At 44.8% G+C, this 27,074-nt stretch overlaps 1 protein-coding gene across 3 annotated transcripts; it reads right to left on the reverse strand.

Moving 5' to 3' along the window:
* Nucleotides 1–3,639: 3,639 nt before the first annotated feature.
* zgc:162472 (uncharacterized protein LOC553495 homolog) lies at nucleotides 3,640–25,170 on the reverse strand. 3 transcript variants are annotated; one of them, XM_029124998.2, is made up of 23 exons: nucleotides 25,039–25,170; nucleotides 24,174–24,388; nucleotides 22,757–23,474; nucleotides 20,626–20,729; nucleotides 20,055–20,120; nucleotides 18,595–18,747; nucleotides 18,325–18,458; nucleotides 18,107–18,201; nucleotides 17,798–17,852; nucleotides 17,558–17,686; nucleotides 17,084–17,320; nucleotides 16,718–16,796; nucleotides 16,366–16,576; nucleotides 14,578–14,684; nucleotides 14,037–14,460; nucleotides 13,514–13,648; nucleotides 13,241–13,277; nucleotides 11,019–13,111; nucleotides 9,802–10,052; nucleotides 9,440–9,702; nucleotides 9,012–9,315; nucleotides 5,025–5,334; nucleotides 3,640–4,812 (listed from the first exon to the last, which is right to left on the reverse strand). In XM_029124998.2, the coding sequence occupies exons 2-23, from the start codon at nucleotides 24,380–24,382 to the stop codon at nucleotides 4,678–4,680; spliced, it is 6,249 nt and encodes a 2,082-aa protein (XP_028980831.2). In that variant the 5' UTR covers nucleotides 24,383–24,388; nucleotides 25,039–25,170; the 3' UTR covers nucleotides 3,640–4,677. The 3 variants fall into 3 exon arrangements, with proteins under 3 accessions (XP_028980831.2, XP_012992468.4, XP_019908818.3); XM_013137014.4 differs by having other exon boundaries at nucleotides 9,440–9,705; nucleotides 25,039–25,169; XM_020053259.3 differs by lacking the exon at nucleotides 13,514–13,648 and having other exon boundaries at nucleotides 9,440–9,705; nucleotides 25,039–25,169.
* Between the last annotated feature and the right edge of the window lie 1,904 nt (nucleotides 25,171–27,074).

Here is a 27,074-nt window from a genome sequence, read left to right on the forward strand (position 1 = left end):
ACAAGATTCATAATATGCACTGTCAAAGTTATGTTTAGTTCTAGGTTGCATATCCTTTCCATTCTATGATTGCCTCAAGTCTGTGACTATCAAACCCACACTGAGTATCTTCACTGGTGATATTGTGCCAGGCTTATACTGTGGAGATATTCAGTTCCTGATGATTTCAGGGCCCTTTTGCCTTCAGTCTTGTATTCTGCATGTGAATCGCATGCTCAGTTGGATAATTTATTTCCGTAACATCAAAGCTGTTGACCCTCTCCAACTATCAGATGCCATCTGCTCTGCTCTCCCGATTGATTCCACCCTAAAATCACTTAAAGAACTCCCTCAACTCTCTGGCCCCACTAAAAACTAGTGAAACTATGTTTCTTTCACCTCCTCGTCTTCCTGGTTAACTTCGTAACTCTGTACCATGAAGCAAGTTGATCATTGCCTCAAACACCGGGTGAGAAAATCTGGGCTCTCTGTTCACGCCGATGCCTACAAACTCCACCTTTCAGTTTACAGAGATGCCCTCAGTGCTATCAGGTCTTCCTACATCTCAAACATAATCAGTTGCTCGAATATTAACTCCCAGACTCTGTTCACCACTGTCAGCAATGACTCACTCTATAGCCACTCCACTCACCTTGCCAACTCTTTTTTGCAGATTTTTAAAGATAAAAAAACAACAATAAACTCCTCACTCTCTAATAAATCTACCACAGCCTCCCCACTGTTAACCTCCACATCTGTTCACCTGCTGCCCAGGACTCTCACCTCTCCTCATTCACTCGAGTTCCCTCAACATCCTGATTCTCCTCGAACTGAGTGCTGCCTTTGACACAGTTAACAACCAGATTCTACTCACCAGGCTCAAGGAGCTGGGCGTTGAGGGAACTCCACTCTCCAGGCTGAACCCCTACCTCACTAAACGAACCCATTACATTTCACTCAAAGTCCTAAACTCAGACTCAGCCACAGTTAATCAAGGTGTCCCCCAGGGCTCAGTACTTTATCCCCTACCCTTCATTGACTACCCCTAGCCATGGCCAATCCAATTCTCTCAATTTTCTTTGTTTTCTCATGGTATTATTAATTTTTTGTTTCTGTTCCATGTTCATTTTTTAAAGTGTCTTTGGATGCTTGAAAAGCACAATATAAATATAATGCATTATTATTATTCAGATTGGCTCATTGACTCAAGACCTTCACATTATATCCCCAAAAAGTTGGGTTCTACTTGAGGAAAGGTGTTTCTTTGCACTTCAGAATTCATGCTGCTGGTGCCATCAGAGGACATGTCATCAATAACAGACAAATGAGCCAGTTCCAGTGGCAGCCATACATGTCCAAAACTTAACATGCCACCTTTCCTGACATCTTAATAAAGCCAGAAGAAGCTATATATTTGCAGTTGTTTTTGTTCCTATCTTCTTCAATATTTATTTTTACAAATCCTAAATCCCATAACAAAGATAATTATTTAGTGGAAAACAAATCTGTCCGTACAGACCTCTGTTAGTTATTTCCCCCCAACCCATAATACATAGGAGCACATTTTTAAATATATGATTTTTGTATGTTGTCTGTTGATGTTCAAGTTCAAGTACATTGACTGATTAAAATGTTGTTGTACATTTTTCCATTCAAATACACAGATCAACCATAACATAACCATATGACAACTGACTGGGGAAGTGAATAACACGGATAATCTTGTTATCATGGCACCTGTCAGTGGGTGGGATATATTAGGCAGCAAGTGAACATTCTGTCCTCAAAGTTGATGTGTTAGAAGCAGGAAAAATCGGCAAGCATAAGGGTCTGAGCGATTTTGACAAGGGCCAAATTGCGATGGCTAGACGACTGGATCAGAGCATCTCCAAAACTGCAGCCCTTGTGGGGTGTACCTGGTCTGCAGTGGTCAGTACCTATCAAAAGTGGGAAATTTTGGGTCCTGCCATTCATGTGGATGACAAGTACCACCTACCTAAGCATGGTTGAAGACCATGTGCACCCTTTCATGGCAACGGTATTCCCTAATGGCATTGGCCTCTTTCTGCAGGATAATGCACCCAGACACAAAGCAAAAATGGTTCAGAAATGGTTTGAAGTTCCCAGATCTCAATCCAATCAAGAATCTTTGGGATGTGCTGGGCAAAAGAAATACAAAAGCACACCTTCAGAGGTCTAGAGGAGTCCATGGCTCGACGTGTCACAGCAATTTTAGCGACGAAAAGGGGACCTACACAATATTAGGCAGGTGGTCATAATGTTAGGGCTGATCGGTGTATGTGCACCAGAGGCAGTGGCTTACACTGCTGGACCATGGGGGACTTTTATTTTGAAAGTGGAAAGCAAAATCAGTATTGCAGCTCATTCTTTATTGCAGGAATATTCACATAGATGGTAACCCAAGGGCCCCCACTTCTGGAAGATCCTGTTTGTCCAATCAGAGCGAAGACTGGTGAGCCAACCTCTAATGTTGGGTGCACTCGATCCAGTTTACAGCGCCTACAGCAGTGGCATCTAATGAGTGCAATAAGAACGTGTGCAAACTCCCAATTGCCAATACTATACATGGCTTCACCCATTACCAATCCAATGCTTTAAGATGTATGGGAAGTAATAATGAATGTAAACTTCATTAAAAAAAACTATATATGTTCACTTCTGTTGGTTTATTGTGATGAATAAGAGTTCACTAACCAAATTCAAGAAGGTGGACAGGGTATGTAGGACTCCCTAGTACAAATCGAACATACCGCTATAATCCACCCGGAATGGACCATGGATCTGGCATAGTTTGAATTCACTTAAATAATACAGCCTATATTTTCACTTGCTCCTAAGTGAAAATAGTGACAGAGTGCACTTAATTACAGATTATAGTTTATCACCACTAATCACACCACAATTACCATATGCTCTTGGGTGGGTGTAATGCAATTATTTTGGAAAATGAATCCACACACAAACACATCACCATTTGCATGGTCTTAACAACAGCTGTTAGTGATACAGTATATTACTGGTTTAAATTGCACGGCAGGTGAACATGCAGTGTTCTTGTGCTCTTCTACACAGAATGGAAACTGTTGAGTCACCCTGATTAATAGCAGAGTATATGAATTACTGTACATCCCCACTCAATTTAAATCAACAGAAAAATACAGCATGACAGCCTGTGAGAGGGTGGAGTGGGTAAGCTGTGAGTCACAGCAACTTGACTATCAGAAACATTAGAAACACAAAACTATTTCCCTGCCTCTTTATGCTGTTTGGGAATGGAACATCTGCACATTCCTCCCCCGTCCCCTCTACGAACTCACACACAGACACACAGCAAGAACTATAGGAATGCTGATTTGCATTGCACGTTCAAAGCTTTAGAGATGGGCTCTTTATTTACTGCTCAGACCAATGAAGGTGACGTTCTCTCATGCTCTATTTAAAAATGATAACTTAGTTTATTCTGCTGGTTCTGGTTCTGCGGCATAGGTGGCGTGCAAAAAGCACTTGACAGCCTCCTAGTGGCCAACAGACCAAAGACCAATGTTTAAAATGGCTTTAATTGTGCTTTCATTTGTACTTACCAATAAGGCATTCTTGTTTCTTTAACAACTGTTTAAGGAAGGCATTCAACATAAAGCAGACATTCACATACACAACTTTATTCACATATTTTACATTAGCAACATAACAGCTATGCTAATTTGAAAACAAAAAATTTGAGAACTGAAAATGGACTAGTGCATTTGTTGTAGCGGTACATTGATTAAATGAGGACTCTGTAAACAGTGTCATCAGGCAGCATTTAATAAACATTGTGAAGCTGCACAACAAGTCTTTTTCATGCACCAAAATCCCCCCTGCAATATATCTGATCTAAATTATAATTAACATATTTACACAATGTTCACTGTAAGACAAGGGCTTCGTATGTAAATGTAAACATGCTTTAACAGAGCACTCCAGTCACATGATCATCTGTAATCTCTTTCCACCTGGAAAGTCCCTCCTTACAAATTATTGGTTTAGCAGACACTAAGAGTGACAACCTATTCTAGCCTATTAAAACTGAGATTGCGATCAGTGATGAATTATTTTGATTTGGATTGTGATTGGCGGTGATGCAGTTTGTCTGAGAAAGGTTGAGATCAATTTTAGAACCAGTGAGATAACTTAAAGCCTGTTTGTTTTTGGAGAAACTTGGCAAATTCAATGGCGTGATCATGTGACTAACAGCAAACCTATAAAAAAAGAACTCAAATATGAATTTGAAAGTCCCTGAGCAAACTGCAAAACTGGCGAGTGCTATAGAAGTGAGTTTGAATTGTTAATGTCTACCTAAGTGGTTTAAAAGAAATAAAACCAAATAAATATAAATATGTTATTAGGATACAAAGTTGTCTGAATATGATTCAAGATATTATTATAGCAAAGGTGCACAAATTAGAGCAAAGTTCCTAAGCAGGACAAAAAAAGTGTTTTCTTCTGAAATAATCGTCTTAAGTTCTGTTTTGTGGCCATCTAGTGGCCAAATATATTCACCGCAAACCAGAAACCTTGTTAGCATAACCACAAAGCGATGTGATTTTAGTGCTACATCCAAAAATCTTCAAGTACTTTTTAGCAGTTTGTTCTTCAGCTCGGTTCAATGAATTAAAAGATGCCTTGTTATCTTTCCGGTCACCCCTCATTCTCCTCAACCTCAGTGAAGATGTCACTGAAAAAGTACTGGGACACGTTGATGGGTTCCTCGTCTGTTGAGTAGCTGTCCACACAGGGAGAGGCACTGGGCTGGCCATCTGGCCCCTGAGAAGGCTGGTCAAGAAAAAGGAAGAGATGCAGAGAGAGAGAGGGAGAAATGAAGGAAGAGAGGGAGATGAAGGAGACAGAATGAGGGATTGGAGAGAGCAGAGACAGATGGGAAGGGGGAGGAGACAGATGGGAAGGGGGAGGGTTATGTTCTGTCGATTGTACTGTACTAGAAAGGTTGGCAGACCAATCCCAGTAGGAGGTGTCCACCTCTTTACCTGGGAAGCTGTACCCTGGGAGGTACTGGGCTCTGGGTCTGATTTGGTGGTTTGAACATCAGAGGGTTTTCCCCAGGTCACCGTCGGGGAACCGTCAGGCTTAATGGTGGTTCTAGTGGGGCTGGTGAAACGTGCAGGCATGGCTCTGACGGAGGAGGGAGCGGAGTCAGCCCGTTTCCCCCCAGTGCGGTTGGTGTTGACCTGGGGCCTCTGAGCGGCTGCTCTGGGACCTCGAGCAGGGGCAGAGGAGGCAGGTGTGAGGGGCTTATTGGACATGAACGACAGGAATCCTCTGGGTCTCCTACCAGGCCTAAAGATGGAAAGAATTCAGAAGGAGTTATATTAATAAAGTATTAACACTAAAATAAATCTAATCAAACGGTCAATGGGAGACATTTCCTGTCAAAAACTACAACATTAGCTCGTTTAACACTAGAACCGCCCGGCCTTTGAGACCAACAGTATCAGCCACAGCTGAACACCGTTTGCCGTCAATAGCATATGAATCGTCCCTATTAACATGGACATTCTCCACAGCATCCCCATCCAGCCAGGGCATCAGTTCATCTACCGGATCGTCCTCAAACTACATAGAATAGTTCAAAAAATTATAATAAATAGAACGATTATTTCTAAGAACACAGGCTATAGTATTTTCATTCATTTATTAGGCCCTACAAATGTACAAAATGAAAATTACACAAAACTTAAATTATTCAAAAATAAATCCATTAGAACTTTGCTTTCATTTTGATGATGTACAAGGTAAAATAAGAGACATTATCGACCAGTTTGCAACGATCAAAGGATATACACTTTCAAGGAGCTTTCCACTATTACACACACCTGTTCATCACCCCATACTTCCCATCATTACACACACCTGTTCCTCATCACATCACCCCATACTTCCTATCATTACACACACCTGTTCCTCATCACATCACCCCATACTTCCTATCATTACACACACCTGTTCCTCATCACATCACCCCATACTTCCTATCATTACACACACCTGTTCCTCATCACATCACCCCATACTTCCCATCATTAAACACACCTGTTCCTCATCACATCACCCCATACTTCCCATCATTACACACACCAGTTCCTCATCACATCACCCCATACTTCCCATCATTAAACACACCAGTTCCTCATCACATCACCCCATACTTCCCATCATTACACACACCTGTTCCTCATCACATCACCCCATACTTCCTATCATTACACACACCTGTTCCTCATCACATCACCCCATACTTCCTATCATTACACACACCTGTTCCTCATCACATCACCCCATACTTCCTATCATTACACACACCAGTTCCTCATCACATCACCCCATACTTCCCATCATTAAACACACCTGTTCCTCATCACATCACCCCATACTTCCCATCATTAAACACACCTGTTCCTCATCACATCACCCCATACTTCCTATCATTACACACACCAGTTCCTCATCACATCACCCCATACTTCCTATCATTAAACACACCAGTTCCTCATCACATCACCCCATACTTCCCATCATTAAACACACCTGTTCCTCATCACATCACCCCATACTTCCCATCATTAAACACACCTGTTCCTCATCACATCACCCCATACTTCATATCATTACACACACCTGTTCCTCATCACATCACCCCATACTTCCTATCATTACACACACCTGTTCCTCATCACATCACCCCATACTTCCTATCATTACACACACCTGTTCCTCATCACATCACCCCATACTTCCTATCATTACACACACCTGTTCCTCATCACATCACCCCATACTTCCTATCATTACACACACCTGTTCCTCATCACATCACCCCATACTTCCCATCATTACACACACCTGTTCCTCATCACATCACCCCATACTTCCTATCATTACACACACCTGTTCCTCATCACATCACCCCATACTTCCTATCATTACACACACCTGTTCCTCATCACATCACCCCATACTTCCTATCATTACACATACCAGATCCTCACTAGCACAGCCTATAACTCCTTGCTCACCACACCGTGACATACATGAATCATTAGTAGAGTAAAAGGATGATGAAAGGATGACTTACGGTCTGGCAGTATCATTTGTGGTCGCTGTTGGTTCGTTTTAGATTTTGCGAGGAGGATCAGGCATTGGAGGGGCCGGCTCATTATCAGAATGAAATGAAGACCCAACATCCCACATGTGGATTTCTATTTCTGATCCTCCATCTGACTCCATCTCATCTAAATTTTGCATCCGCAATGCTGCCAGTGCGTCAAATCATGGGGATCGGTTGGCCATTGTGAACTAAATGCTGTAAAATGTCTATGTTGTCTCTGACTTGCTCACCGAGTTCAGATTATATACAATTTCTACCCTCAGTAGCCTACATAAGTCATTTGTTGATTGTATTGTTGAAAAACAGTAACGTGTAATACATTTGTTTAATTGATAATTGGTGATAGTTGGCATTTCGTTTCTTGAATAACTATTTAGCGTAATACATTGGTAGAATCTTAATCTTCAATAATCTTAATCTTCAATAATCTTAATCTCTCCTAAGATAAACAGTAACATGTAATCACTTTGTTGAATTGGTATTTGGCCATTGGTAAAGAATGTCTGGTATTTAGTTTCTTAAATATTTTAATTTACATTTTAGATTGACATTTGATGAATTAGTCTAGACAAAAGGCTGAATCTCCTATTGAAAAACAGTAACGTGTGACATGTAGGTTGTCAAGTAGCCTATATCATTTGTATTATGTTTAAATAATAGCCTAATTAAACTGTTGAATGGTAATGGAAACCTTGTATTTGTAAGTTCATTCAAATTCAACCAAGACTATGATTCATCTGTGAGTATGGCCCATTCATCCACTGATGTCATGCCTTCAGCGAGGGGCGATCAGTGCCTGGGTACCACTAAGTGCCGTGGGCTGTTGGCCGATTCAGACGGAAAACAGCATAAAAAAAAAACAGCTAAATAGCCTCTTAATAGTTTTCCATTTGTGAGTTCAGGATTCTGACAATGGAACAATATAACATACGCCTATTTAGGAAAAGCCACGGAAGCAACTTTCAAAATGGCTGTGTTTTTTTTTTTTACAAACCATTTCCCATAGGCATTTCTGGGGATCCTAGTGTTATTATAAATAATAGAGGCAACCATAAACAAGGCATCCCCCTTCAAAGGATGCACTACCCCACTGGGCCAATCAGTGACATTGGGTTTGGAGCTCATTACCCCGAGTGTAGGAACTGGCTGTATACTTAGATGTTACATAGAGGGACAAGGAATGTTAGTTCCATATGCATGCATGATATAACGGTCACTATTTCTTGGGGCTTGGCATTCCGTGTTTAGGCGTACCTATATCTATTCCTCTGTTTCCATGGAGACAAATAAGGTGCTAGACAGACCATCCTGGGATGTTGCTTTTTAACACCAGCAAGGTCAGCTGTTAGATGGTGGAAATCAGCAGAGAGAAACTAACACTGGTGAGAGCTGTGATAGTACATGTCTCACTATGGTACAATGACTGAATAAACATAACCCTGATTCTTTATTTCATGTGATTGTCAAAGTGCCACAGTGGTGTCGGTATGAATATAGTACCAACCTACAAGTCATTTTAGTTAAATGCCCCCTCTACCGTAGCTCACTTCTTAACATCTCTATAACTACATCTGCTGAATCCCATATTTCTATCTTTCCCAGAGTAATTAATGTAATTTCAATTTGTCTGTGTGCGCACGTGTGCTGTACACTGACAATATTTATTTAATGTATGTTACTGCTTATTTATTATTTACAGTTCTTCTGTTGTTCTTGCATATGAATGCCTTTGCCCAGACAGTACTCACATTTCTTTTTTCTAAATCGGGCCAGTGGGGTCTGAGCTTTCACGCGAAGAGACAGACAGGATATGTAATGAATTTCAGACAAACCCATTTTAGACCCTCACCTGCTCAATGGACTTGTCGTAACCAGTGGTGTAATTGATTGGGCAGCCTGAATCTCCGCCCCCAAACTACGGTCCTTCCCACCAGCGTCTTCTGTCTCTGGGAGGTTTAAATGGCCCAGTACTCTCTGCTGCGACTCATCGGCCCCCGCGTCTCCCAATGCCGGCCTGGTGACGGAGGGTTGCGGCGAGGCTGGAGGGTGGTCAGCGGAGGGGGCTCGGCCTGGGGGGAGGTTGGACACTGCTTCCTCGGTGACGGCTGAACGAGTGAGCCTTCGTGGGCAGGTAGGTCTCACCAGCAGTTTGCCTGGTGGACAGACAGAATTAAGGACCATCGGGAAACCGAACGGATGGACGGATGTCATTACAGATTAATGGGACGGAAATGAACGTGTGTAACACTCATTGAACGAAGCAAACCCCGGGTTTACCTCTCCTGGCTCTCTCTGGCACTTCTGTCTTCTCAGTCGGAGGAGCCACGTCCTCGTCGGACTCAGCGCCGGCTGTGGGGTCCCCCGAGGGATTGGCTGAGACGCCCACACCTTCTGGGCTAGCCGTGGAGTCACATTCCGCTTCGCTGACAGGGGTGTGGGAAGGTTGAGGGACGATCAGGTCCACTGGCACAGACTCAGGGACACTATGGAGGACGCCAGCATCCCCTTTCCCCAAACCACCTCCAGGGGCAACACTGTCACTGCTGATAAAACAGGGAAGTGACAAATTCAGTTCAACAGGGGGAGGGGGGTCAGACCGAGTGGACAGCGATTCGGATTACTGACACACGGGCTCTGACCTTTGCTGCAGTTGAATGCAAGCGCCCTCAGCCGGTTGAAAAGAGAAGGCCTCAGAGAGGGTGTACTCCTCCCCTGTAGGGTGGACTGGGATTTCGGTCAGGGAGAGGATGAAGATGGGCTCGTCGGGATCTTGCTGGTCCTGGTCCAGGTTGAACACAACAGATGAGACCAAACTTTCCGAGTTCTGGGTGTTGACGGCAACGCTTTGTGGGGTGAAGAAATGCTCCTCGGTGAAGACAGATGTATTCCCCTTTGAAGGAAAACATCAGACACAAGTCACACGTTTTAAGATGTCATTCTCACAAGCAAAAATCTGAATGACTTATTGTCCTTTCACTTCCTCTTCACTAGCTTCTCTTATCTTCCATTCGCCACTAAAGCAACTTTCTATCACCCAGAATGTCATGGTTCTTCCCCTAGAAATACTTCATCTTATTCTCACACCTCCCTGTCTATTATTTACTCAGTCAACCACTTTAAAAAGACGGTTGATGAGATTTACTTTTGGTGTCCCTCGCACACCAAACTTGTTTATTCATTAACTGAAGGCCCCCTCGCAGAACTCTTCATCACGGTTGACAACTCTGACCCCCCCCAACTCTGACTTCAGTCCTGCACTACACAAGCCAGTTCCACTCCATCTTTTCACTGCAACCCTCTAATCAGGGATTTATTTAGACCTGGGACACCAGGTGGGCGCAATTAATGACAGAAAACCTGCAGGTGCCAGACCTGGTAGATTTATATAATCCCAGCACTACAACATTCACAGGGAGCAACATTACCTCATATATGAAGGACTGCAGACACTACTGTTGGTAGTCAAACACTACATCCCTACCCAAGCACTTTGTTGTGACACCTCCGGTATCTTGGCAACTCCTGCCCAGTCCAGTCAATGCTCTTCTCTGTCCTGGCATACCAGTGGTAGAACCTACTTTCTCTTGAAGGCAGAACAGCGGAGTCTCTGCCCATTTTCAGAAAATCTCTAAAAACCTACCTTCTCTAAGATATCTAAACTATCCCCCAACCCCTACCTCCGAACTTAAAGAAACCTGGGACATGGTTCAGTGAAGACTGGAATAAAGATGACTTGGTGTTTCTTACTATGAATGCACACAAACCAGACATGTTAAAAGCATGCTTAACAATGTGAACACAGTGGATTATAGCACCTACAGCCAAAGTAATAGCTGACACAGTACAACTGATTTACCTGGGTCGTATCGATGATGTCCGAAAAGGGGATGACATGATGAATTTGTTGTATATCCATGGAAACGACATCAGCTTTCTCTGGTGTTTGGACAGTTTCTTGCCTTTGAACTTCCTGACAGGGGCTGGTAGCCTCAACAGATGGTGTCTGAACTTCCTGACAGGGGCTGGTAGCCTCAACAGATGGTGTCTGGACATCAGGTTTGTTACTGCTTTCTGATACCTGGGCTGCAGAACGTGTTGTGCCTCTGGTGGGGTGACCCAGGTTGGGTTTGGGTTTAGGCAAACGGGCCCTGCGGGTTGGTGGACCAGTCTGCTTTGGCTGTTTTGGGTCTGATGTCCCTGACAGGGAACCTTCAGCACTGAGGGACGAGGAAGTAATTTCCTTAACGTCACTGTCACCTTTTACGTCTTCAGATGACTGCAGAGAGAACTCTGGGTCAGGGGCTCTGGTTCTACATGTACCTGGACTGTTCTGCTCTGGGCTTGGGCCGGATTCTGGGAGTATGGTTGTACTTTCTGTGGATTGTGGTTTAGGACATTTGTTTGTGGGGGAATTAAGTGTGGGTGGGGTTGGTTCATTCAATGAGGACTGCCGCTTGGAACGGGCAATTCTGGTCCTCTGAATGGGCAGTGGTTCTGAGTGGGGGATGTTATTTGTGGTGGGCTGCATTTTTGAATGCGAGGTAGTTCTTAGTCGGGTCTGGCCTTCTGATTGCCTGGTAAGATTGTTGGTAGGCGGTGTTGCTTCTCTGGTGACATTAACGGCTGGTGGTGGGTCTGAAAGTGTGGTGCTGGTCTGATGTGTTTTGGGTAGAATCTTAATGTTTTCTCTTGGTTGTAGTTGTTCTGGCTGTGTGGTAGTATCATCCACAGCCTGGGGTAGTTCTGGCTGTATGGTATGACCTTCTGTATTATTTTGGGGGGTTTGTGGTAGTTCTGGCTGTACGGTATGACTTTCTGTAGTATTTTGGGGGGGTTGTGGAAATTCTGGCTGTACGGTATGACTTTCTGTAGTATTTTTTGGGGGTTGTGGTAGTTCTGGCTGTATGGTATGACTTTCTGTAGAATGTTTGGGGGGTTGTGGTAGTTCTGGCTTTATGGTAATAATTTCTCCAGGTTGTGGTTTTGGTTGCAGGGTAGTATCTTCTTCAGGTTTTGGTGATTCGGCCTGTGGAGATGTATTTTCTGTAGACAGTTTACGTTTGGGTTGAGTTGATCTGGCAGTCCGACAAAGATTGGGTTTAACCTTAGGGAAGCGGCTTCTCCTGGTTTTTGGGGACAACGGTTTCTCTGAGACCTCTGCTTCTTCTGAACAAAACTCCCCCTGCTGGAGAGTCTCCTCTTTGGGTAGTGCTTCTACAGGAGGCATTCCACTAATCTGAGACACGGGGACAAAGGCTGTTGTCGTGGTGACTAGAGGAGACGCTGTTGTCGTGGTGACTAGAGGAGACGCTGTTGTCGTGGTGACTAGAGGAGACGCTGTTGTCGTGGTGACTGGAGGAGACGCTGTTGTCGTGGTGACTGGAGGAGACGCTGTTGTCGTGGTGACTGGAGGAGACGCTGTTGTCGTGGTGACTGGAGGAGACGCTGTTGTCGTGGTGACTGGAGGAGACGCTGTTGTCGTGGTGACTGGAGGAGACGCTGTTGTCGTGGTGACTGGAGGAGACGCTGTTGTCGTGGTGACTGGAGGAGACGCTGTTGTCGTGGTGACTGGAGGAGACGCTGTTGTCGTGGTGACTGGAGGAGACGCTGTTGTCGTGGTGACTGGAGGAGACGCTGTTGTCGTGGTGACTGGAGGAGACGCTGTTGTCGTGGTGACTGGAGGAGACGCTGTTGTCGTGGTGACTGGAGGAGATGCTGTTTTGCTTGTGGTGGTGACAGCGATAGGGGATGTTGCTGGGGCAACAGGGACAGTATCCTCAGCAGTTTGTGAAGCCTCAGTGACTACCTGGAGGAGTTGGTCCTTATTGGAACATTCTTCCGTGATGAAATCCTCTGCTGCTCCAGTGGATGTCTCAGCCTGGGACACGTAGCTGAGGTTGCCGATGGCCAGTAAGGTTCTAGCTGCGTCATTGTAGCTCTCTTCAGATACTGGAAGGAAGAGAACAGTTTGACAACATTCTACTGTTAGTGGTGTGAGGGCAAACCATACGAGCCGAGGGAAGGGAAACAGATTAGAATGCTTTCCTTAAGATACAGCTCTAGAAATGATCAACCTACCGTCCATGTTATCTGGAGACAGGAAGTCAATGACATCCTAGAATGAAGAGAAAGAAAAAAAAATTGTCCACACAACAGAAACCCAGTCTAGACCAATAAGGCTGCTTTGCTTAACCAATGTTAGGGCTGACTCAGTAATGTGAAATCAACAGATACCTGTAAAGTCCTCTAAAACTAAAGAATAGTACAAAACATGGCTCATGGTTGGTTGATGGTGAACATGGGAAAAACATTTCTGGCCACGCAAGCGAGACATGGCACATGATGACTTACTACTAACAAGTCCAACTGATGTTCACAGGGCACTGTGCCCACTTCACCCCCCTGACCCCGCTCGCATGACGAGTCAGGGCAGAATGCATCATGGGAAATACCCAGGACATCAGGCACGTTGACGGAGATATCGAACTGTGAGTGGAGGAAGAGAGGTGGACAGAGTGGAAGGAAGGCAGGGTGGTTACAGAATGGGAAAAGAAACATGCGTGATAAAACAAATAAAAAAAACAGACTTAAGTCGTACTGGAATTACAAAGCTTGGGATAACCAACAACTTTGTGAATAGAAAGTCGAAGAGAGACTCAATAGGCAAACCAATTGGATGCATCTCTAACTGCAAAAACAATGAAAGAACATACAAATAAATACAAATAGATGGGTGAATTGATTCAGTGCAGGTTGAGATACCCGGGACTGTGGAGCCTGGCAACATTCACACAGCATTGAGCCAGACCCTACCACAGAGGATCTTCTCCCATTGCCCTTTTGGGTACAGTTCCAGCTGTTCCCTCTTTCTCACCTCCTCCATGGTCTCCTCAACCTCTGTGATGATGGGCTGTGGAGAGCGGAGGCTCATGGGAACAAATGCCGGAGCCTGGTTCTGCTCTTCTGGGTAGGTGAGAGTGTGGAGGTCCTCCTCGATCAGTGCCTCCTCTCTCTGTCCTCCACTGCCCTCATCATCATCATCATCATCTTCAGACTGGGATGCCCTGAGGGTGACCAGCTTGGATTTCATAGCTGCCAATTGGCCCTTCCTACCAGGCAGGGCGGGGCCAGGCTTGATTTTGGCCCTTCTGGTTGGTGGTTTGGCTTTGGGGTTGGTGGAAGAGGATGTGGAGGGGGATTCGTCCATGACAGGTGCAGCGGGAGAGTCGGAGGTCAAGTTCCCATCCTCATTCCCTGGGAAATTCATGAACTTGGTCTTTTTGGGAATTCTGCCATACCTGAAATACATAAACATAAGTTGCCTTACTATTTCCTGTGGCAGTGAGTTGCTTTCTACATGTAGTCCTATACTTGGGTTAATGAGTGTGTGTGTGTGTGTGTATGTGTGTGTGTACCTGGTTGGCTTGACGGGTTTATCATTGGCTTCTTCTTCTTCATCAGATGAAGAGAGTTCACAAGCCTTCTTTTTCTCACTTTTAGGCTTAGAGGCATCTTCATTAACCTGAGATTTAAAGTAGAGGTTGGATCACACATGCACTCTACTGCTCAACTCGAGGTCTACTGCTCAGCTCCAGAGGTCTACTGCTCACTCTACCGCTCAGCTCCAGAGGTCTACTGCTCACTCTACCGCACAGCTCCAGAGGTCTACTGCTCACTCTACCGCACAGCTCCAGAGGTCTACAGCTCACTCTACCGCACAGCTCCAGGTCTACTGCTCACTCTACCGCACAGCTCCAGAGGTCTACTGCTCACTCTACCGCACAGCTCCAGAGGTCTACTGCTCACTCTACCGCACAGCTCCAGAGGTCTACTGCTCACTCTACCGCACAGCTCCAGAGGTCTACTGCTCACTCTACCGCTCAGCTCCAGAGGTCTACTGCTCACTCTACCGCTCAGCTCCAGAGGTCTACTGCTCACTCTACCGCTCAGCTCCAGAGGTCTACTGCTCACTCTACCGCTCAGCTCCAGAGGTCTACTGCTCACTCTACCGCTCAGCTCCAGAGGTCTACTGCTCACTCTACCGCTCAACTCCAGAGGTCTACTGCTCACTCTACCGCTCAACTCCAGAGGTCTACTGCTCACTCTACTGCTCAACTCGAGGTCTACTGCTCAGCTCCAGAGGTCTACTGCTCACTCTACCGCTCAGCTCCAGAGGTCTACTGCTCACTCTACCGCTCAACTCCAGAGGTCTACTGCTCACTCTACTGCTCAACTCGAGGTCTACTGCTCAGCTCCAGAGGTCTACTGCTCACTCTACCGCTCAGCTCCAGAGGTCTACTGCTCACTCTACCGCTCAACTCCAGAGGTCTACTGCTCACTCTACCGCTCAACTCCAGAGGTCTACTGCTCACTCTACCGCTCAACTCCAGAGGTCTACTGCTCACTCTACCGCTCAACTCCAGAGGTCTACTGCTCACTCTACCGCTCAACTCCAGAGGTCTACTGCTCACTCTACCGCTCAACTCCAGAGGTCTACTGCTCACTCTACCGCTCAACTCCAGAGGTCTACTGCTCACTCTACCGCTCAACTCCAGAGGTCTACTGCTCACTCTACCGCTCAACTCCAGAGGTCTACTGCTCACTCTACCGCTCAACTCCAGAGGTCTACTGCTCACTCTACCGCTCAACTCCAGAGGTCTACTGCTCACTCTACCGCTCAACTCCAGAGGTCTACTGCTCACTCTACCGCTCAACTCCAGAGGTCTACTGCTCACTCTACCGCTCAACTCCAGAGGTCTACTGCTCACTCTACCGCTCAACTCCAGAGGTCTACTGCTCACTCTACCGCTCAACTCCAGAGGTCTACTGCTCACTCTACCGCTCAACTCCAGAGGTCTACTGCTCACTCTACCGCTCAACTCCAGAGGTCTACTGCTCACTCTACCGCTCAACTCCAGAGGTCTACTGCTCACTCTACCGCTCAACTCCAGAGGTCTACTGCTCACTCTACCGCTCAACTCCAGAGGTCTACTGCTCACTCTACCGCTCAACTCCAGAGGTCTACTGCTCACTATACGGCTCAGCTCCAGCTCCCAGTCTTACATTGTACAGTATTGCATAAATGTTTAAAAATAATGAAAAAAAAAGTGTCAATTTGCAAAGACAGGCATACAACTAGAGTTGATTAGAATAAAGGATTTATAGGTATATAAATAGGTTTACCTCCCAAAAGAAAGACCCACCTGTTCTATAGGAAGCCCTTGTTCTGTGATCTCCTCCACATGCGAAGCCCCCTCCTTATTAGAAGGCTTGGCCGTGGGCCCTGGGCCACACTTCCCCCCCTTCCTACCCAGGTTAAGTGGGGGTCTCTGGGGTTGACCTCGGGAGAGCTTGGCTGGTTTGATCACCCCCAGTCCCTTGGCTCCTTCCACTGGCTCTTCTGCCTGCTTTAAACTGATTAAAGAGACAAAATTACTAAGGAAACATACAGCTCTCATAGCACATACGGTGTAAGATGCTTTAAAAGCAAGTCTTTTAATGTAACAACACTTCACCCCCTCCCGTACTGTACAGAATGTAGACTGCTTTCGTTACCTGTGAGCAGTTGAATCATCTTCCGGCACTTGACCTTCTGGAACCCCAGCATCAGACTCTTCAGGCAGACCGGTCTCTTCTGAAGAAACAAAGGGGACAACAGTGTCAGAGCCACAGCGGCGCTAAAATCAGCCATTCTCTAAACGCGACGACCGCAGCCTTTGATCGGAACAAGAGAAACAGCTGCAGTCAGGATCTCAGAGAAAGTCACAGAACTGATTAGAAGTCCATCCGAGCTGAGAACGGTGGGACATGACTAGCAGTTTCACAGCCGTTACATCAGAACGGTCAGTTACTGGGTCGTAGATTTTCATAAGGCTATATGATATGAAAAGCACAGCTGAAGTTATGGATGTTCTACTGCACCTTCATCACTTATTATTAGTTTGCTTTTCTTTTTCTTTCTGCCCTTGGCTTTATCGGGGGAGGACTCTGCCCCAGCTGTCCTTTTGCGCTTCCTCTTGGGGGGATTGGGGGCAGGTGGGGCCCCTTCGTTAGAGATGTCCTCATTCTCCTTCTCTCCCTCCCCGACCCCCTCTCCAACCACCTCCAGGTCTGACCCTTCCTCCTCCACGTCGCTCAGCTGCTTCCCTGCTTTCTTCTCTAATGAAAGGAAGAGAGAGGGAGAGATATTAAAGACCCATACCTAAATCAAGGACGGCTGTTGATGTTACTGGAGAAATCACATCAATAATACCATTATACATACGCAACACATAGTGGCCATTTGAAATCCAGTCCCTTAGGCACACCTGGATCAGTGGTGGGACATCTCCCTACAGTCTTGCAGAAGTTTTCACCGCCCATTGCAAGCAGTTATGGACATCTGAATTAAATTACCTTTGGTCTGGGTCTTTTTCTTCATCACTTTATTCTCTGTGGGGCACTTGTTTTTCTTTTTTGATTGCACAGCCAAGATCTTCTCCAGGAGGCTAGAGAAGAACGCCACGTCCAGCCTCCGCTTCTCCTCTAAGAAACAGAGACAAGAACCGGATGACTTGGATTTCTGTCTACATCCGAATCATCCATAAATGATCAGAGCGTAGTGTGCGGCACCACGTGACACAGTTCCAGACTTACTGAAGGCCTTGTCAACCCTCCAGCTGTTGGCCTTCTCCTCTTTCTTGAACTTGTTCTGACAGATTAGAAAGCAATGAATTATGTTCAGTAACTTCATACTACGAATGCAGTTACACGGCCTTGACTGTTTTACAGTGCTACAGGTATCCGATAGTCAAAGCAAGCAAATCAGTTATTTCTTAGTAGTAGTAAAGCAGTTGTAATTTTCATAGCCAATAACAACCCTATTCTAAAACATCCAGGTGATATTGACACAGATACAGCAACGTGGTGTCAGCATTCCTTGTATACACATTATATGGTATAGACCTTGATCTCAGTGCGACCGCGGTGAGGGAACAGCTGACCAATCATAGAGAAGTCTGTTCCCACCATACTGATGGCCAGGAAGAACATGTCCGTCTCTGATCAAACAACACACACAAATGTTTGGGTTTCAATACAGTACCATATAAACCAGGGGAGTTAAAGGAACAATGTAACTATTTGCAATCCCAAGAGTAGAAGGCACCAGTGTTGAGAAAGACCTTTGTTGGACCAGGGCTTGACGTGTGTCCCTTTCCTGAAGCTGGAATAGGTTGTTGTGGAGCCACGTTCAAAGATGGGGTCTCTGTCGTCCGCTGGGTTGGGCCCTTTCTGCCTCAAGACCTCCACCGTCAAACTGAGGACAAAACCAGGAGGGAACCAGTTTGTAATGTGAAAACTAAACAGGATCTCGGGTCAATTCCTTGGAATCCATTTAATTAACAATGTAAACCGACAACAGCTTTGAGATGAGAAACTGGAAAGTCGCTAACCTCTCCTCGTCGATGATCAGAGAGCCATCCTCGGCCACTTTCACTCGCGGAACCAAGACCCCACCGTCAGCATCGTCGTCCTCTCTCTCGTCCTCATCCCTCTGGGTGTCCACTTCCGCCAAGGCCTTTGGTGTTGGGGGTTTCTCAGGTGACCTGTGGAGGGCAAAGGTGATTGGTCAAACTCACTAGACAGGTGAAATGGAATGGTCCCGTGGTCTAAGCCGCAGCCTCCAGAGCACATATTCAGCCACAGCAGGGGTTTGCACCCAGCTGACGACTCATCTATCCAACCTATCGAACAAAGCATGAAGGACAAAAACGTGCCTTCAAAAAAAACTATAATAATATCCTTGTTACATGGGAAATTATATGGCACACACTTTACTGCCTGCTTGAAATGTAATCAAAGACTCCATTCAGACCAAACCTGAACACAGCCAATATGAGCGAATTATATGCACACTTTTTAAATTAAAGGTACGAGTACGGTTTAATGAAACCAAATATTGCAAATGCGATTACGAAGAGTGTAAACAGTATAGATAACATAACTTCTTAAATTAGATTATAGAAATCATAGTTTATTTAACAGGCTAAATGAATAAAATAAAACTTAGGGTCTTTTGAAACATGTAACACTTCTTACCAATTTCAAGGTGGAGCCTAGGTCTAAAACATTGTGGTCGTATATGCTCATTTAATTCTATGGCGTTAGGCATGTATCAGCAATATTTTCTCCCATATCAAGTATGCAATCACAATCCTAATTCCATTAATCATGCAGCCGTAATTATGCCTCAACAAAGGAACTTGTGTCACCAATACGTCATTAAAATAATCGCTAAAAGGCTTTGTTGAGCATAAAAACAAAATCAAGATTTGGATATGATGCTCGACAAATGCTATTATAAGTCTCTACACTTGGAGGGAATTTGTGCAATAAATGCTATAATTCTAGCATTTAGAAGGCCAGGGAAAGTAAAGCAAGTATCCCTGTCATACTTTGTCGATAGACTGCTTACAGTGCAAGTAGACCAATTTACAATTTTGTAATTTGGGTGAACTATCCCTTTAACCCAGTGCCTTAATAGCCAGTAGTTGTAGAAAGTTCAAACACAACACTAAATATTTCTGCACTGACAAAAGTCAGTCAGTGATCCTCATTCTTGCATAGCTTGCTAGCTTGTTATCAAGTGGTATAATTATAACATAAGCTTTTACCAATTCAACGAATGTTCGAGCCAACACTACAAGCCCCAAACAATAGGTTAGGTCCCTGAATAGAGCGTGGTAAGCACACCCCTCAGAATTCCTACCTACCACAATGTCCATAAAACATGCATGCTGTAAAAAATGTGAGTAAACATTTTGATGTATAAACATTAAGAATAGAACAACAATCCCTAAATTCCTATCTAAAAGGAACAGAATTAATTTTGGGAAAAACATTATGGTCTTACTGTTCTCTTGGTGGAGTGAGTGGCAGTACAGTCTCATTGTCACCCTGGTCCTCTTCCAGATAGGACCTGAAGACAACAAAAAATAAATAGCCAACATGTTTATTATCCTTTTGGGAACCTGAGACCAAAACCTGATCCAGGAATCCATATGACCAAGCCATAATCGAACACTAACCTTAATCATACCCTAACCTTAACCATGGTAACCTAACTCTTACAAGCCCTAACATTTAACCAGTAATTATTCAACCTGAAAGTAACCCCAAATCTAACACCATGCCCAATCGCATGTTTGTCCCTAAACCTAACCCCGAGCAGGAAATGGCAGGAAATGGCGTTTTCCCAAAATAAATGTCCAGATTTTCTATCTTTGAGGGGATATGTACACAAACATGGTTCTCTCACTCACACTCACACTCACACTCACACTCACACTCACACTCACACTCACACTCACACTCACACTCACACTCACACTCACACTCACACTCACACTCACACTCACACACACACACACTCACACACACACTCACACTCACACACACACACACACACACACACGTAACCTTACGTCATGGGATTAGTTTCAGGGAGGTAGTAGATAAGGTCTCGCATGGTCATCTTGGTGGGATCCAGGTTGTATTCCTTCACACACACCTGGGCTTTGCTTCGTTTCTGCACATTCAAAATAACATACTGTTAACAGCCTTATGACATTTAAGACAGACAACTGCTCTACTGCCATACAGTAGCTGGCCCAGGGGACATACAGTAGCTGGCCCAGGGGACATACAGTAGCTGGCCCAGGGGACATACAGTAGCTGGCCCAGGGGACATACAGTAGCTGGCCCAGGGGACATACAGTAGCTGGCCCAGGGGACATACAGTAGCTGGCCCAGGGGACATACAGTAGCTGGCCCAGGGGACATACAGTAGCTGGCCCAGGGGACATACAGTAGCTGGCCCAGGGGACATACAGTAGCTGGCCCAGGGGACATACAGTTGCTGGCCCAGGGGACATACAGTAGCTGGCCCAGGGGACATACAGTAGCTGGCCCAGGGGACATACAGTAGCTGGCCCAGGGGACATACAGTAGCTGGCCCAGGGGACATACAGTTGCTGGCCCAGGGGACATACAGTTGCTGGCCCAGGGGACAGCATCCACTGACTGAACAACTTCTACCTAATACATGACATTTGTATAATCAGTGCTGGCTTCATCCTGTACAGCAATGCCTCAACAGCCAAACATTGTGTTATCCTAATAATTCCGGTTTTAAAAGCGTCTGCCTGTTGTTGTACCGGTTTCGTTGGTGCCCTCTGACTACCAGCCCAGCCCTCCTGTTGTCCCATTTAGGTATGGATCTTAAGCCCAAGCCAGTGGGCTACTCGTGCATGTGGAGTTTGTATAACTGTTCCATAGTGTCTGAACTCCGGCATTTTCAAGACGCAATTTAAACAAGCCCTATGTTAGCAGCGTGGGCAGTTATTATCCTACTTAGGTCAAGGGGCAATTCTCTTCATGTCAATACATTCACATTAATAAACTGTTGCCCTAAAAAATCGTCCATATATTGTAGCTGGTTACAAGCTAACCACTGTAGCAGATAAAAAATATTTAACTAGCCAAATAACAAACGAGGATACAAGGTAAAGTTTCTAAATAATACATGTATTACTAATATTAACATATAGGGGGGTATTTTGCTTATCCTCGCCAAAACCCTGTAACCTAAATTAGAGCAAAAAATATCACAGGTGAGACTAAATATTTTAGCTGGTGGCATTTACCACCAGCTGTGATAATTTGCCACTCGCTAGTTTAAATCAGACTATACCGTAGTTACCTGACGTCTTCTCTGGCAGTTGCAGTTTAAACTAAACTACTAAGCATGTGAACAAAACCACAAAATAAAGAAGAAACAGAAAGGACATCTTCGGGGGAAAAAACATTTTACGCTCTAATCCGGTAGACTGCCTTACGCACATTTGGTTACTGCCACTGCACGTGGTTGTAGGGACAGGGACAGAAATATTTTGACATGCTGTTCCTCCTCCCTTCCCTTGGACAAATACAGCAGCAAACTCATCCAGAATATCCTCTGCTACTGTTAGCCATCGCGAGCCATCTACATGCTGTTGCACGCAGCTTTAACCACTCCTTTTTTCAGGCTTACTTGCGTCATTAAATAAGAGCCAGTTAATGTCAGAGCACAGCCAAACAACCCATGATATTGTGGCAGTAGCTGAGGCATTCTAGCCCAGCAGGAGGGCGGGACGACCTGTTATGAACAGTACACCAAACCTAAGATGCCTGGAAACTGAATGCCGTTGATAACACACAGTTGGACTGGGCAAGCTTGCACTTCAGCCAAAATATAGAATTGCTTTGCTGTGGTGGAATATCCCAGAAAAACTCGCCACCCACTGTAAGTGGGACTAGTGCGACCAAGGGACTATGTCAGCCTGGATCCCTGGCACCTGAACGATACAAATGGCAGCATTTGAGACATACAAATTCTTTGCTATTCTATGGATCTATAAAACGTCTCAGAGTGCTTGAAGAACCATTCAACCATTCTTTTTGCTATAATAATCCTGTATCGTAGTCTAAATGTGTTATCGAACACTCATAATGGGTTGGATTCAAGAGATTAATCTCTAAACTAAAGATTATTGGTGAAACTAAAACAAATCTGACCTTCTCTTTGTTCATCTCCTGCCTCAGCAGTTCTCGAAGCTTCCGGGCCTTAGCGAGCCTCTGTAGGTCGGTTGGGTCATTGACGAACCTGCTAAGCCGAGTCTTCCCAGGAGCCAGCCCGGTGAATCCACCCTGCACCGACCTTGCTGCCAGAGTCTTAGCTCTCTCTGATACTGAGACACCCTCTCTGTCTGGAAGGGATGATGATTTGACCTTCTCCAGCGGAGCAGATGTCGCTTTAGGTGGCTTTTTTGGGAGATCGGATTGGACAAAGCCTCTGTCTTGTTCAGTGACCTGTGGGGATGTTGTCTGATCGTCAACAGCTTGGGTCACAAGTTCTGATGGGGAAGAGATTTTCACGGTCTCCTTCTCCAGAGGGGTCTCAGGGCCTGGGGAAGCTGAGGACAGGGAACTGGGTTTCGTCTGGCTTTTGGCCGGCCTACCACCTCCAGAGGGCCTCCGTCTTGGGGATCTCATGCCCTGTGAGGGTCCACTGTCTGGTTGGCTGGGGGCTTCTGGAGCTTTGGGGGCTGGAGTAGGCGCCTCACTGACTGCTTTCCCAGGGGACTTGGGGGCCCGCGGTGCGGAGCGGGTGAGGGCCGGTGTAGCAGCAGCCCGGGGTTTGGCCAGGTTTGGCATGACAGAGAACCGCTTCCTCCTTTGAAGACTGACAGAGGTGGTGCCACTCGAAGTCTCGGCATTCAGGTCTTTTCCATCCCTACCGTAAAACACAAAAGGGTGAATGGAGACAATACAACAGTTGCCCAGGGAAAGTAAACTGAGCATTTGGGCAGGTGTAATATACAATGTGGCTGCCCAAACGGCCAAGTGAATTGACAGCACCCAAAAAAACTATTGGAATAGATTCTCCTTAAATACCCCTTTTCCCACATTGTCTCTCACTGGCTCAAAGTTGCAGCAAATCCTACAAAAACAAGGTTCAGTTCTAGAATAAAAATGGGCCAATTCATTTGTTTTTTCATGACAAAGGGCATACTATATTCATCAGATTCATTAAGACAATAGGCTAACTCACCTGATAGGTGTGTCTACAATACAGCCATTGTACTAATAAACCCAATATTTGTGTCGAGCCTATATTATTTCTGGCAATGAAACTAATCCCTTAGGCTATGTAGTTAATTAATCATGCGCACAAATAGCCTAGTAAGAATGTGCAACTAATGGCAGGATGGTAAGTTAAAGTAAGGATGAACAACAGCATAAGGTAAAAAAAAAATAAAAATACTTTGCAGAGCAGTTTAAAAGCCCCGCATTATCACTCGTTCTGTAGAATATTTTAATTTGTTTTGCAAAGTATGGGTCTTTAATTGCATGTCACTGCCAGTGTGGGACTATTTGCATAAAGTACATTTTCCCCAAATTTCATTTGATTCAATAATTGATCGCTACTCACTCCCTGGGTGCAGAGGACTCTTCCACTCCAGTAGCAGTGGAGTCATCAACCCCCTGACTGCCTGCCAGCGGAGAGTCCTCAGATGCCTGGGACCCTGCAGCTGGAACCTCCTGGGGAGGTGGAGGAGTGTCCTGGGAGGAGACAGGGGCTGGGCCTCTGCCAGCTGGCTTGACATTGGGCCGAACACTGATCCTGGATCTGCGGAGCATGCCGTCCTGCAAAGTGTTGGACACAGATGGTAAAGTTAGCTAACTATTGTTAGCAGTAACTCAACTTTGATAAGCAAAGTAATTCAACCAAAGGACTACAGAAAACAAAACAGATTTACAAAATTGACAGGTACACTCAGTACAAAGAACTACATAGTTACATCACCAATGGCTGCTGTCCTAACTAGTTAGCTATTGAACTAAGCTACTAAAAATAAGTATATCTGTCAAACGGCACAGACCTCTGACTTAACTCAACAACCTAGCTGTATTATACACTGTAGTCGACAGTGACATATATGGTTGGCTACAGTACTATCATAGCTAACGACGTGTAAACCGGGTCGGGAAATGTATTCACTAACAGAACCCGTTAACTGAAAGTGACGTAAAACAATGATGACATTTTTTGGCCATCTTTTAAGGAATAGTTAATTATAACATAGAAATGTGTAATTCCGTTGAATGCGTTAAGCGAATTTTAATTATATGTTTTCTATTTTACAATTGAAGCTAAACTTGTTAGCCAACTACCAACCGGTAGCATGTCTTATTGGCCATTATAGTGAGGTTCTTACGACGTTACTCTAAGTAAATTTGCTAATTTCATAAATACATATTCTCAAGTTACGTAGCGTGATCAAAAAAATACAAACCTCTAGGTTAAATAATCAGTTAAAAGGAATATATTCCATATGTTCGACGTTTTCATCCAAGCGACCATGCATAAACACACCACTACTATACCGCCATGTTGTATTCAGTGACATCAAACTTCATCCGTAAAAAGCATTATGGGAATAGTAGTTTGGGGATGAAGAAGTGACCAGAGAGGATGTTAGGATGAGCAGTTTGTGAGAATGATGCCCGTGTTAGAGGCAGAGCCATATCAATGAACATATTGATATGGACATATTGAGAGGCAGAGCAATGTATATCACATTCATCTAATTTCAAGCATGATTGTAAATGTCTTATTTTATCAGGAATGCTAACAATTTCTTATTAACACACAAAGACCAGGGAGTAATTATAGCACCAACTGTCTCACCCAGGGACAAAACGCCTCAGGATTTAGGCACATGTGACATTTCATTTACCGGCCAGTTGCTCTTGACCAACAGGCTACTCTTCCGCACCTGACATTTACAACAAAAAGGAGCAATTAAGGTTATTTTTCTTCCTCAGGAACATATTTAACATCGGCAATTCAACCTAGGAACCGTTTGCCAAAACCACTCTGTACTTCAACATCTACAACTCCAATAGCCTCACATCTCATAAATCGATGGTCACTTCATTGCACTTCAGTTCTGACGCCAACAACTTGAAAGTTGACATGTCATTTTTCACTTCAAAATCAAACTACCTGCCATCTGATCAACAAACCTCCTGAACCATGTGTCAATACACACACACACACACACACAAACACACACAAATTTGATGTTTATTACCCTTGTGTTGATTTGTATTTTAACATTGGGGCACTGCATGTTGTCATGTTTGGGCAGGTTCTAAACTACAGTGGGTATAGAAAAATGGGTATTAAAATAACCACATGTTGTTGCTTTGCAGTCTGAAATGAAGACAGACACAGTTTTTGTTTCATTCAGCTGTATTTACTCAGTGCAACTTATAACATCCAAGTGAAAGATATAACACCAACATGTCAAAAAATATATAATCACTGAGTTGGAAATAGGATCCCCCTCATGTGTCAGTATTTTGTTGAACCACCTTTTGCTTTAATTACAGCCTTTAGTCTGTTGGGATATGTCTCTACTAACCTTGCACATCTAGATGTTGCAATATTTGACCACTCTTCTTTGCAGAACTGCTCAAGTTCAGTTAAATTTGATGGTGACCGTTTGTGGACTGCTGTCTTCAAGTCATTCCACTGATTTTCAATGGGGTTTAAGTCCAGGCTCTGATTAGGCCATGCAAGGACATTCACCCTTTTCTCCTTCAACCACTGTGTGGCCAGTTTTGCTGTGTGCTTTGGGTCATTGTCATGTTGGAAGGTAAATCTTCTTCCCATTGACAACTTTCTGGCAGAGAACAGCAGATTTCCCTCAAGAATTTGACAGTATTTTGCCCCATCCATTTTTCCTCCTATCCCGACAAGTGCTCCAGTCCCTGCTGCAGAGAAACAACCCCATAACATCAATCAATAAATAAAATGTATTTATAAAGCCCTTTTTACAACAGCAGTTGTCACAAAGTGCTTTACAGAGACACCCGGCCTTTAACCCCAAGGAGCAAACAACAGTAGTGTTGGATTTTAGTGACTAGGAAACTCCCTAAGAAGGTTGAATTTTAGGAAGAAACCTAGAGAGGACCCAGGCTCAGAGGGGTGACCAGTCCTCTTCTGGCTGTGCCGGGTGAGATATTAAGAGTCCAATTGGAATAATAAATAAATTTATCTGGGCTAAATCCAGAGTCTATTTGATTCTAGACTAGGTCAAAAGTATGACCAGATGGACAAGGACAGGGACAGCAACGGGCCCCCCAAACCAGGTACTCCGCAGGTGTGGACCACGACCTCATCTCCTCCAAAAATGTAAAACTGGAGGAGACTGAGAAAAGTTAGAAAGTGCATTCCTCATATCCCCCAGCACAATAATATAGCAGCGTAACACCTTGGAACTGAGACGGGGGGGTCCGGCGACACTGTGGCCCTACCCGGGGG

This window comes from Esox lucius, chromosome 14, assembly GCF_011004845.1.
Source record: "Esox lucius isolate fEsoLuc1 chromosome 14, fEsoLuc1.pri, whole genome shotgun sequence".
NCBI classification, from domain to species: domain Eukaryota; kingdom Metazoa; phylum Chordata; class Actinopteri; order Esociformes; family Esocidae; genus Esox; species Esox lucius.